A 13859-nucleotide genomic window follows, 5' to 3' on the forward strand; every position below is an offset into this window, starting at 1 on the left:
ATCCCCTTCTGTTCTTTTTCCTAACTCACTTACCTGTTTTTTTGCATATAGGAACAAAAGTATACTGTGCAAATAAATGAGCTGGAGGGACGGTTCCATCAAAAAGCCAGAGAAATTGGCATGATTCAGACAGAGCTGAAAACAATAAAACAATTCCAGAAGAGAAAAATCCAAGTGGAGAAAGAATTAGATGATGTAAGTTTCTTTATTTCTTTAAATAAAGGAAATCAGAATTAACTACAGGTATACTTTGGAAGTATTGCAGGTTCAGTTCCAGAGAGCCAATAAAGTGACTATCACAGTACTATACTTATGTGTGCAAGAGCCTTCATAGACATTTACTCCTGTGAGAAGGTAAAAGACTCCCTTTGACATTTTAGAGATTATTATTATTATTATTATATTATTATTATTATTATTATTATATTGTTCATATATTGAACAATATATGAGAAAGTGGAAGACATAATGAGTGTTGCACTGGGTGCAAGTCTTATTTCTAAGACTTTTCTAAGCATTGATTGATTTTTTTGTGACCAATTCTTAGCCAACACATCCTTTCACATCAGCAATAATTTTTTTATTCTTTTTTTTTTAAGATTTTATTTATTTATTTGTAAGAGAGAATGAGCAGAGGGGAGGGACAGAGGGAGAGGGAGAAGCAGACTCCACACTTAGCAGGGAGCCTGACATATGGGCTCAATCCCAGGACTCTGAGATCATGACCTGAGCTGGAAGGCAGAAGCTCAACCAACTGAGCCATCTAGGTACCACCACATTTATCAGCAATTAAACCTTTGGAGTGACTTCAATAAGAAACAAATTACAGGGCAGTCCCTGTGGCCCAGCGGTTTAGCGCTACCTTCGGCCCAGGGCGAAGTCCCACGTCGGGCTCCCTGCGTGGAGCCTGCTTCTCCCTCTACCTGTGTCTCTGCCTCTCTGTGTGTCTCTCATGAATAAATAAATAAAATCTTAAAAAAAAAGAAATTACAGTTCTTGGGAATTATAAGGGGCAAAATAGCAAAGTCCTAAAGGAAAATAGGTTTAGACTAATGAAAGATGATTTTAGAACATTTTAGAAGGCTCTCTGTTAAGGGTAGGCAGGATGAGAAAAACTAAGTACTTTTAGAAAGTTTCTCTGACCTTGCTATGCTTTTTCTTTTACTTCCCATCCCCTCAGCTCAGAATATAGTTTTTTGCATTAATAATAATAAATGACATAGGTGAGTGCTGGGGATAGTAGATTAAATCAGCTTTGTGACTTTGGGCAAGTTGCTTAAACCTCTCTATACTTTGGTTGCCTAATCTGTAAATTGAGGATAATAAAGGTTACTCACAGGCTCATACAGTTGTTGTGAGGATCAAATGAGTTCATATATTTAAAGTGCTTAAAATAACTGTATGGCACATAAGCGAAAATTATATTGATAGTGGCATATAGCTCTCTGCAGATAAAAGTCCTGATTTATAGCATTTGCTTATTTCCTTAGTATAAATACTTTTATTATGGCCAATTTCAAGTACCAATTTTAAGGTTCAACATGCTAGCAAAATTCCTGGTATGAGCCCACTCCAATGTGCAGCTGAATATTGTTGCTATTACTAGTATTAGCAGTATATTACCAAACCTAATATAATCTATTTCAGGTAGTGGAGGGGCTAAAAGTTTGTGCTCTGAAGCCAGACTGCTAAAGTATACTGTTTTTACTACTTGGGTATCTTGTTAAATTTCTTCTTATAAAACATGGAGGAGAGAGTAATGGTATCAACTTTAAAGGGTTATTGTGAAGACTAAATGAAATAATGTTTTAAATGCATAGCACTGGGCACCTGGGTGACTCAGTCAGTTAAACATCTGCCTTTGGCTCAGGTCATGATCTCAGGGTCCTGAGATCAAGTCCTTCATTGGGCTCCCTCTGCTCAGTGAGGAGTCTGCTTCTCCCTCTGCCCCTCCCCTCTGCTTGTGCTCTCTCTTTCTCCCTCTCATGCATGTGCTCTCTCTTTTTAAAAAAGATATTATTAAAAAAATAAATAAATAAAAAATAAAAAAGATATTATTTAAAAAATAATAGAGATTATTAAAAAATAGTTTTTTTAAAAAGGTAAATGCATAGCACTCACTGTATGGTAAATATTACCTGCTGTTGCTGATCCTGCTGCTATTGTCACTGCTGCTAAAATTATGATTATAGCTATTAGTATTATTAAGGCCCTTCCACCATCCCTTTTAGTGCCTCTCACTCTTGAGCATGGTGTTCTCTGAGCATGCAGTGCCCCCCAAGCTCTCCTTGGGCTACTCAGAACCCTATTTAACAAGAACAAGCTTTGATGGTAAACCAGAGTTCCTGCATCTTATTTCTGTTTACCTTTTAGCTAATTGCCAAATTGAAACAATATATGAGAAATGAATTAAGTTGGATAAGATAATGTAGTGTTCAAAATCATAGCCTTCAGATCCTAGTTCTACAGCTAATAACTATCGCTTTGGATAGTTTGTTAACTTGAGTCTCAGACTCTTCACTTGTAAAATGTGGCTGCAATATCACCTGCCTCCTTTTAGAGATGTTATATGGATTAAATAATGTAATGTGTGTAAAATACTTAGCACAGTCATTCCTATTAATCCCCAGTAAGAGTAGTAGCATAGTTGTTATTGTTTACTTGTTGTTATGATTCTATAGCTTTACAAATCTTAGTAGAGTATTCCTAAAAGCTCTAATTAAAAGAATGAGTTGGCACATTTCAGGCAAGTTAGGAAAGGGGAAGACACTTTCTTAGACTGGAGGAATGTGGAGGAGTATGTTTTAATAACTCTTTTTATCACAATTGCAAAGTTATCCCCAGAACTTCCCATTAGGCTGACTTTGTTCATGAACTTGATAAGTTGTTGCTTTACAACTGTTCTAATAACTGTTGCTTTAAAATTGTTCTTAATTTCTGTAGCTCACCATTATACAAGCTCCTTTGAAGTATTTTCAGAGGAACTCTCTCCTCCTATGGGTTTCCAAACCTTTGAAATCCTTAAAATAGCAGCTCTATAACTGTCTTCTCTAGTTATTTTATATTTGTGTTCTTTAATTTTGTAAACTGAGAATAAAAGGAGCCAAATCATCTATTTGTGTATGTCCTTGTCACTCCTCACTAGTTCCTGGATTAGTACTTAATAATAAAACTTGCAGGGTTCCTGGGTGGCTCAGTCGGTTAAGCCTCCACCTCTTGATCTCAGCTCGAGTCTTGATCTCAGGGTCATGAGTTCAAGCCCTGCATTGGGCTCCAGGCTGGGCATGTGGCTTCTTAAAATAATAACAATAATAATAAAACTTGCTAAATGAGTGATACAAGGCAACCATCTAAAACGAAACCCTTTTATGGAACTCATACAATCTTAGAGCTGGAAGAAACTTTAGGGCCTACCTAAGTCATTCTACTGACAAGAATACTGAGACAGAAAGATGTTAAGTGACTTTCATGGTAACTTGTAGAGATGGCAGCAGAACCCCAGTGACCTGCATCCCTGTCCAGTGCCTCTAGTCCTGTTCCCTCTATTTTTTCACCTTCATTAGTTACTGCAGGAAAAATTACCCCCAAATTTAGAGCTTGCAGCTATAATAAACATTTGTTAAAAGCACAATTTCCATGGGTCAGGAATTTGGAAGGAGTTTAATTGGGCAGTTCTGGTTCAGGGCATTTTATGAAGTTGCAGTCAAGATAACTAGCCAGGGCTTCAGTCATCTGGAGGCTTGATTAGAGCTTGAAGATCTGTTCCCAGGTGCCAACTCACATGCTGTCAGGTGGGAGCCAGTAAATACTGGGTGGCCTCAACATCTTCCCATAGGGGCCTTACAAAGGGGCCCTGAGTGCCCTCATAGTTTGGTCAACGACTTTACCCAAAGTGAGTAATCCCAAAGAAAGCCAGACAGAAGCTATCCCTTTCTTTCTTTCTTTTTTTCTTTTCTTTTTTTTTTTAAGATTTTTATTCATTTATTCATGAGAGACACAGAGAAAGAGGCAGAGACATGGCAAAGGAAGAAGCAGGCTTCCCACAAGGAACCTGATGTGGGACCTGATCCCAGGATCCTGGGATCATGATGTGAGCTGAAAGCATTCAACCACTGAGCCACCCAGGTATCCCTAGAAGCTATCCCTTTCTTGACCTAGCCTTGGAAATCATAGAGATTGTGGATGTATTTTAAAACCATCACACTACCACAGTCCAAAGTATGTATTAATGCAGGAATGTTCTGATCACCTCCCTGAAGAATCTTTAGTATTTCTCTGTTGTAAACCCAGTATTGCCCAAATGCCCTAGTGTGAAAGTTAAGACCCTACCCCTACTTTGTAACATTATTTTCTCCTTTTACTATACTTCCCCATGCACACCCCCTTTTATTCACCCAAAGTGGATATTTACTCATCCCTGAAGTCTTTTCTGCTGTTTTTACATAGTTTACACTGTTTCTTCTATCTGGAATATACTTTCAACAGGTCTTTATACATTATAATTTTACCTGTCCTTCAAAGGCTCAGCTCAAATGCATGTTCTCCATAAGGCAGTCCCCAGAGTCATGTTTAAAAATATTAACTTAAAAAAAGTAATCATTTTCTTCTTTCCATTTGTGACAGCTTGGATGAAACTTCAGGATGTCATGTTAAGTGAAATAAATCAGAAAGCTAAATAGTGTATAATATCACTTATATGTGGAATCTAAAAAGAGCTGAACTCAGAGAAACAGAGAGTAGATTAGAGGCTACCCAAACTGGCAGGGAAGGGGTTATGAGGAAATATTGGTCAAAGGGTACAAACTTCCAGTACTGAGATGGACAAATTCTGGGGAGTCTAATGTATAGCATGGTGATTATACCTAATAATTCTATATTATATGCTTGAAGTTGCTAAGAGAGTAGATCTTAAATGTTCTTACCACAAAAAAGGAATGGCAATTAAGTGACAGTATGGAAGTGCTAGCTAATGCTATGGTGGTAATCATTTTGCAATATATAAGTGTAACAGATCAACACATTATACACCTAAGATTTATACAGTGTTGTATGTCAATTTACCTCATAAAGCTGAAAAAAAGAAAAGATTATTAGCAAAAAAATAACAATTTTCTTTGTGTTTTCATACCACTTTGTATCTCTTTTATACCCTTTAGCCTATTCTACCTTGACATACTTATCATTTGTCTTATCTCCCCTACTAGATTACAAATCTTTGGGCATTGTTCCTTTGTATTCCTTGAAATACAAGGTACACAGTAATGCTCAATAGATCTTTGTTGAATGCTGAGTAGTTCTTTAAATTAAAAATGTAATTGATGGAATATAAAGTTTTCTGTTAACTAGAGGAATCCTTTCATAATGTATATGCATGTCAAATCATCATACACTTGAAATACTTTACTGTTAATAATTTCTCAACAAAGCATGAACATTTTCTAAAAGGAATATAAAAAAATTTTATATGAAAATCCTGGGGATCCCTGGGTGGCTCAGCCATTTGGCACCTGCCTTCTGCCCAGGGTGTGATCCTGGAGTCCTGGGGTCGAGTCCCTCATTGGGCTGCCTACATGGAGCCTGCTTCCCTCTGCCTGTGTCTCTGCCTCTCTCTCTCTGTGTATCTCATGAATAAATAAATAAAATCTTTAAAAAAAGAAAAAATCCTGAAGACTGAATCAAGTTAAGATCCATAACTTTTTAGAAACTCTCAAAATAGCTATCAGAAGTATAGTTATACATTCTGAATCAAAGTGAATTAACTAGTGGATACTCTAATGGGCCACAGTATGATTTCTTTTTTTAAGAACAATATTGCCACCTAATGGAGAAATAGGTTTCAGACTTTTCAGAAAGACCCATGGGCCATGGGATGCCTGGGTGGCTCAGAGGTGGGAGCGTCTTTGTTTGGCCCAGGGCATGATCCCAGAGTCCCAGAATGGAGTCCCACAACGGGCTCCCTGCGTGGAGCCTGCTTCTCCCTCTGCCTATGTCTCTGCTTCCTCTCCCTCTCTCTGTGTCTCTCATGAATAAATAAATAAAATCTTAAAAAAAAAAAAAAAAAAAAAGAGCCATGGGCCAGGAAGACTTAAAATTCCAAGGCAAAGGATTATGGGAAAAAATAACGTGATTCTCTGGAATACCAAATACGGAAGAATTAAAGCAGGTGTAGGGGCCCATGAACTTAAAATGGGAAGGGGATGTATACACAGAGGAAGAAAATTAATTATAGTGTATATATAGAATTCACTATGCAAATTAAAAGAGGCTAATTTAGGGGATCCCTGGGTGGCTCGGTGGTTTGGCACCTGCCTCCGGCCCAGGGCGTGATCCTGGAGTCCGGGGCCCAGTCCCGCATCCAGCTCCCTGCTTCTCCCTCTGCCTGTGTCTCTGCCTCTCTCTCTCCGTGTCTCTCATAAATAAATACATAAAATCTTAAAATAAATAAAAGAGGCTAATTTAGATTATCACAAGACATTCAAAGCATAAATTTTAAAGAAAAAATGATTTCTATCTACGTGATTAACAGAAAGAGCATACATTGGTAGGTTGCAGTTATTATTTTTAATAATTTGTTTTAGTTTTTCTTCTTTTGACAAAGTGATAATACCCATTTCAGCAAATTTAGGTGATAAAAAAGAAGAAAATGAAAAGTCCTCCCCTGACAATTATACTACCTAGAGATAACTGGTAAATATTTTGGTGTATTTTCTTTCCATTTTTCTTCCTCTGATTTAGAAACATTTAAAAAAAAAATATGCTTTTAAAAATGAGGTTATTTTTTTTGAAATGAGGTTATTATTTAAAAACTGTTAACCTGACTTTTTTGCTTTTATTATGAATATTTTTCAATGCCATTATATATTCTTCTATAAAATCTTCTGACTAGATGTATGGAATTCCACTGGGTAGATGTATAATGATTTATTTTTCTAAAAGATTTTATTTATTGAGAGAGTGAGAGAAAGAGAGAGGAGGGGGAGGGCCTAAGGTGGAGGAGAGAATTTCAAGCAAACTCCATGTGCAGCTCAGAGCCAGACATGGAGCTCAGTCCCATGACCCTGAGATCATGACCTGAGCCAAAATCAAGAGTCCATTGCTCAACCAACTGAGCCACCCAGGCACCCCAATTATTATAATTTGTTAATTGATCCCTTGTTTTTGGACATCTGGACTTTTTAAAGAATGTGTAACAATTTTTTTTTTTAGATTTTATTTATTTATTTGAGAAAGAGAGAGAGCATGAGCAGTAGGGATGGACAGAGGGTGAAGGAGAAGCAGACTCCCAACTCCCCTCTGACATGAGGCTTGATCCCTGGACCCTGAGATCATGACCTGAGCTGAAGGCAGACACTTAACCAACTGAGCTGCCCAGGTGTCCTTGGACCCTTGGACTTTTTTCTAATTTTCCACTATTATACACCATGATGCATATCTAAGTAATAATATTTTTCTACACCTGTAATTAGTGTTTAGGATAACTTCTTAGAAGTGGAACTTATAAGTTAAAGAGCATAAACTTTTAAAGGTTTTTATAGATGTCAATTATTTTTTGAAAGGTTTGTTAATTTATGGATTTCTGAAGGGCACCTGGGTGACTCACTTGGTTAAGCATCTGCCTTTAGCTCAGGTCATGATCCTGGGGTCTTGAGATTGAGCCCCTTGTTGGATTCCCTGCTCAGTGGGGAGTCTGCCTCTCCCTCTGCACCCCCCCCTCAGCTTGTGCTCTCTCTCTAATAAATAAATAAAATCTTTTAAAAATTATGGATTTTTGAGGGAGTCCAATGGTATATGAAATCCCTGCACACATGTCTAAGGTGATAGACATTTCCATAAACTTATATGTTGACATTAATTTTTAGTCTAACGATGTAAGAGGTCATTTTAAAAATTGTATGAAAAATACAGGGAGAAAGAACATCTGAGAGAGACATAAAATGGAGATTTGAGGCACCTGAGTGGCTCAGTGATTGAGCGTCTGCCTTTGGCTCAGGGTGTGATCCTAGGGTCTTGGGATTGAGTCCCATACCAGGCTCCCTACTGGGAGCCTGTGTCTCTCTCCCTCTGCCTATGTCTCTGCCTCTCTCTCTCTCTCTCTGTCTCTCATGAGTAAATAAATAAAATATTTTTTTAAATTGAGATTTAATATAGTTAGGACAGAGATCACAGGAAAATTATTAAGTATAAGGGAGGACAATAGTAGATATAATAATAACTAGCCTTTATATTAGTTACTATTCTAGGTACTTTACATGTATTGTTTGTTATTTAATCCTTGCCACACACTATGAGCTAGTTACTATTATTATTCTCTTTTTATTCCTGGAAACCTGAGACTTAGAGAAGTGATTTGCCCAGAGTAAAACAGATGGCAAGTGAGAAAGATCTGTCTCTTGGGGGAAACCCTTCTCTACCGCTTTTTTAATGACATGAAGATTAGATAGAGTCTGTCTATTTCAGCCTGATGGATTGCCAGGAAATGTAGACTATAGGATCATAGCTTTAAAGTAGTTTACCCTTTGCCTAGAAGAGTTTTTATGTCCTTTTTATTCCATGTACACATGTTTTGAGGATAGAAGGATTCATCTGTGGTAATCATAAGGAAATGTGTTTCAGGTTAATACTAGGAGGGGTGCCTGGGTGGTTCAGCTGGTTAAACATCTGCCTTCAGTTCAGGTCATGATCCCAGGGTTCCGGGATTGAGCTCCCTGCTCAGCAGGAAGCCTGCTTCTCCCACTCACTCTGCTTGTGCTGTCTCTCTCTTTCTCTCTTGCTCTTGCTCTCTAAAATAAATAAATAAAATATTTTAAAAAATAGATTAATACTAGAAAGAATTTTCTAAAAATGGGAACTATGAAATGCTAGTCTAATGAATTCTGTGTCTCAATGTTTTTCTCATAGAAGGAATCTTAAATGAGAAATTGTATAGGACTATTAAGGTCCCTTTCTATTCCAAAATATTATTTTAAAAAATTGTATTTGTTTAAGTAATCCCTGTACCCAACATGGAGCTCAAACCCATGACCCCAAGATCAAGAGTTGCATGCTCCTCCAACTGAGCTAGCCAGGTGCCCCAATTCTAAAATATTATGATTCTATGAGTCCACATGATATTTCGAAAATATGATTATGAGAACAACTTGTCCTGAGAACTATTGTTCATGAACAGCTTTTTAGAAACTGAATACTTATCTTGTAAGTCTGTAGAAGATTATTGGGAAAGATGGTACTCACAGGCAGGGATGTGGAATTGTTCTGTTCAGGATTAATGATGTATAATAATGTATAATGGAAATAATAATATATGTATATTGTATAATATGTATATTATATAATGTATATAATGTATAACAGAAATAATGTATAATGTATAACAGAAAATGTTTCTTTATTGAGAATATTCCAGGAATGTGCCTCAATCACCCTGAATTCCTATTGATATTTTTTTGTTGTTTTAATTACAGCTGAAGGAGAATTTAAGGAACACAGAGCAGAAACATCAGGAGACTCTTAGAAGATTGGAGGGCAGGTTTTTTGAAGAAAAGGTATGACATTTTAGAGTTAAATACTTTGTTTAAAAAAAGAAATATTTTATTGATTTACTAAAACAATATAAGTATCTATATGCATTCTGAGACGTGTCAACCTTTCATTTGACTCTTACTAGAGAATATTTATCATATCATAGCAGAATTTAAAAAACAAAACAGGGAAATCGAAACCAATGTCTAGTCTTTTTCCCCCTCCTAGTTAGAGAGTCCCAAAGTCCTCAAGAGGGATTATCAATTTACCGAGGCTTTAGGACACACCACCGTCAGCTTGGTGTTCCCCTGGTGGAAGGAGAGCTGCACATAACCACATTGTATAGGAGGATTGGATGGGAGAGGTCACTCTGGTACACATAAGGGTGTTTCCTCAGTCAAGCCAAGCCAGGCTAAGGATGTTAATAAAAGGGGCCCCAAAAATGTTCCTTAACATATCACAAACTTCCATGTTTCCCTGTGCCTCTGACATTAATTCTCCAAATTGTGGGAAGTGCATTGGAACACTTCTCTTCTACACAATTTTCAGAGGACCCATGGTATTTCATTAATTCTTCTAATTTTTCATTCTCAGGGAAGAATTGAACAGATTTTTTTTTCAGAAATTGGTAGGGATGTAGGAAGTTGAGGGTGGGGCAAATAAGTACTCATCTCAGGTTTAGATTTAGATTTGCTTCAAAAAGTGGCTCTAGATTCCCAATTTCTATAGTGAAAAATGTCATTTTTCTCCACTCCACCTAGGAGTGGAGCAGAAGCAGCATTTTGATGTTCTCACTCTGGAGCACTTCCTGGTACTGTTAGGAATGGAAGCCCTCAGGAAGTCCTCAGCTGCTCTCAATTGCTTTTTTCCTCTATCCCATCCTATGGAATCTTGATCTCTTCTCTACTAAGTGTAGCGTTTTACAAACAAAGCTTAGGAGTGCTTGATCATTTTATAGAATACCTGACCAACAGTGCTTATATAAATCAGATTTTCTGAGGCCCCTGGGTGCCTCAGCAGTTGAGTGTCTGCCTTTGGCTCAGGTTGTGATCCTGGGGTCCTGGGACCAAGTCATGCATCAGGCTTCCCAAAGGAAGCCTGCTTCTCCCTCTGCCTATGTCTCTGCCTCTCTCTGTGTCTCTCATGAATAAATAAATAAAATCTTTAGATAGATAGATAGATAGATAGATAGATAGATAGATAGATAGATAGATAAACAAATAGGATTTTTACGTCTGGAAGTAGGTGGCTGCTGGCCTTTCCCTCATAGTCGCAAGATGGTTAATGCAGCTCTAAGATTTGTCTGTGTTTAAGGCAGGAAGAAGGGGGCCTCCCGTTGTGTCTGTCCTTTTTTATCTGCAGACCATAAAAGCTTTCCCAGAAGCTCTTAGCAGATTTCTTCTTACATCTATCTCATTGGCCAGAACCATGTTATATTGGATGCTGGGAAAGTGAGTGTGTTGTTTTGCTAGACACTAGTGGCAGCTGGGAAGGAAAAGGATAGGATGGGAATAAGTGATGGGATGGCCAGCTGCAGCAGTAGCCATCTCACCATGTTAAGTGGAAAACTTCCTGGTTAGGTTCGAACCCTAGTGCTGCGCTGGTGTGAACCCCAGTGCTGCAAGTTTATGGCAGTGGGCTTTCTAGTAAGCCTGCTTATTCATCTCCTACCATAGCATGCTGCACCTGGTCATATAAAGGACTTCCCTCAGGTTACTGGTGTTTTGTTTTGTTTCCCCATTTAATCTCTTCTGTTCCTTAAATCACCAAGCCCTTTCCCAGTGTCATGTTTTTGTACTTTGCTATTCCTGTCTGGAATGTTCTTCCTCTGGCTCTGGCCCTTCTCATTCTCATTCTTCAGAGCTCAAATGTCATTTCCTCAGAGATAGACTCCCTAAACCCCAATATAAAGTAACCTCTCTAGTGACTCAGTGGTTGAGCATCTGTCTTTGGCTCAGGTTGTGATCCCAGGATCCTGGGATTGAGTCCCCCATCAGACTCCTTGCAGGCAGCCTGCTTCTCCCTCTGCCTATGACTCTGCCTTTCTCTCTGTGTCTCTAATGAATAATAAAAAATAAAATAAAATAAAATAAAATAAAATAAAATAAAATAAAATAAAATAACCACCTTCAGTTACTGTCTATGTCATTACCTTGTTTGCTACATTGACAGCATCACAGGAGAGGTGGTATAGCAAACATCACATTGCCTACTGTGAATCTCTGCTCTGCCACTTACTAGCTATCTGATTCTGGGCAAGTTAGTAATCTCCCCTTCCCTCCATTTCCTCAGTCCTTGTTTTTGAGGATAATACTATCTAATTTTTAGGGTTATTGTGAAAAGTAAATAATACATGTAAAGCTCTGAGAATCATGCCTGGCATATAGTAAATGCTCAATGCATTTTAATTATTATTGTTGCCTGGATCTCACCTAGAATATAAATTGAGATTTTATCTGGGACTTTATCTGTTTTTTCACCACACAGAATCTCCAGCATCTAAAAAATCTGGTACAATATTAATGCTCAATAGAAGTTTGTTGCATAAGTAAATAAATAACTCTCACCACATTTTATTTATTTATTATTTTTAAAAAATATTTTATTTATTCATAGACACAGAGAGAGAGAGAGGCAGAGACACAGGCAGAGGGAGAAGCAGGCTTCACACAGGGAGCCCGATGTGGGACTTGATCCCAGGTCTCCAGGATCACACCCCAGGCTGCAGGCGGCGCCAAACCGTTGTGCCACCGGGGCTGCCCACCACATTGTATTTAGTAGAAATTTCTCTCAATTCTGTTTTCCAATACTGATACTTTCCAATACTTTATTTTTTGGTACTTATATATCATGCTGCTGCTTTAGTGAGGAAATTTGGAGGTACCCTGAGGTTCCTGTATTCACACACTCCTCTTTGCTAGTTCCTCTACCAGTACTTGGGAGTTCTTCATACCAGGTCATGTGGACAGGAATATTTTATTTGACATTGTGAAATCAATACTTCACTTTTTGATGTGTAAATTTGTTAGAAATATAACTCTGTATTAAAATAGCCTATTTTCTTTTTTTTTTTTAGCACCGACTAGAACAAGAGGCTGAAAAGAAGATAATAATGCTGGCAGAGAAAGCTCACCATGAAGCTGTTGTGTAAGAGACTGCTGTCTCCTTTTCCTTTCTTATAGCCTCTCTGACCTATTTGCTGGTCTGTTTTATTATTATCATGTTGTCTTCTCCCTCCTTTCCTGGTTTGCTTTCTTGGCATTTTCTTGTTTACTTTCCCTCACTGTTTCTTTCTCTTTGTATCCTGGCCCCTTTCCCCCCAACCCTTTCTGTACCAAGGTGGTGTGGAGGAAAGAACCCAGGCTGTGAAGTTAGACTTTGGTTCCCAACCTGAATGCAGAGTCACTGTCAAAAGATTTCCTAACTTTTTTGAAATTAAATTTCTTCATCTAAATATCGGGTTAATCATAGCAACTGTACAGGGTTATCATTAAGTATGTTAGTGAAAGTAACACTTAATTGTGTTATGCCAATAAACTACCAAGTCTCAATGGTTTAGTTCTTGCTCACTTAACAATCCAGTTTGAGTCTGAAAGCTCTACTTGAGTGGTGATTCAGGAACTGGGGCTGCTTCCATCTTAGACTTCTTCACATCCAGTCATATGGATAAGGAGAGAGCATGGGAAACCCCTGTCTGCCCTTAACTACCTTGAGCTGGAAGTAACATACATTTTCACTCTCCTATTGGTGAGAACTTAAGTCACAAGATCCCCACCTAACTGTTGAGTACCCACCATGAACTAAATAAGTGGTGGTCATTAGTTTTAACGTTGGGGAATAAGGCAATCGTTGTTCTAGTTTGGTAATATCTAAAACGTAGGCCGGTGTTTTGGGATCTTATATCTATCTATTTCAGGCAATTGAACAATGCTGGAAGAGCTGTTTTTAAAGAGAATGTTTATCTCCAGAAAGCTCTCGCATACCATCTGAAGGAAGCTGATACTCTACAAAAAAATTCCCAGAAGTTGCAAGAGACTCAGACTTTCCTTTTACATCAAAAGGTTCCCACTCCATTTAGACTTCATTTACTATTTTTCTGGTTTTTGTTTGTTTAAGAATTGGGTTGGTAAATATGAAAAATTGAGTATAATAATGCACATAAGGGCAATGGGACCATTTTTCTTTTGTCTGGATGATGTACCTTTCTTATTTGAAAGGATTAATTTCGAGAATGACATAGAAGCATGCAACTTGGCTTTATTTTATTTTTTTAAAGATTTTTAAAATTTATTCATGAGAGATACAGAAAGAGAGGCAGAGACACAGACGGAGGGAAAAGC

General features: G+C 37.8%; 1 protein-coding gene across 2 annotated transcripts in view; it reads left to right on the plus strand.

Moving 5' to 3' along the window:
- The window catches only part of BBOF1 (basal body orientation factor 1), a 38998-nt gene that overhangs the window by 11305 nt on the left and 13834 nt on the right, over positions 1 to 13859 (plus strand). The window contains exons 4-7 of one of the 2 annotated variants that reach the window (XM_026008579.2): positions 52 to 195; positions 9462 to 9542; positions 12596 to 12666; positions 13436 to 13580. In XM_026008579.2, coding sequence (XP_025864364.2) covers positions 52 to 195; positions 9462 to 9542; positions 12596 to 12666; positions 13436 to 13580 — 441 coding nt within the window. The remainder of the gene's footprint in view (positions 1 to 51; positions 196 to 9461; positions 9543 to 12595; positions 12667 to 13435; positions 13581 to 13859) is intronic. The other variant, XM_072762025.1, reaches the window with a different exon arrangement.

Source organism: Vulpes vulpes, chromosome 6 (assembly GCF_048418805.1).
Source record: "Vulpes vulpes isolate BD-2025 chromosome 6, VulVul3, whole genome shotgun sequence".
Taxonomy (NCBI): Eukaryota; Metazoa; Chordata; class Mammalia; order Carnivora; family Canidae; genus Vulpes; species Vulpes vulpes.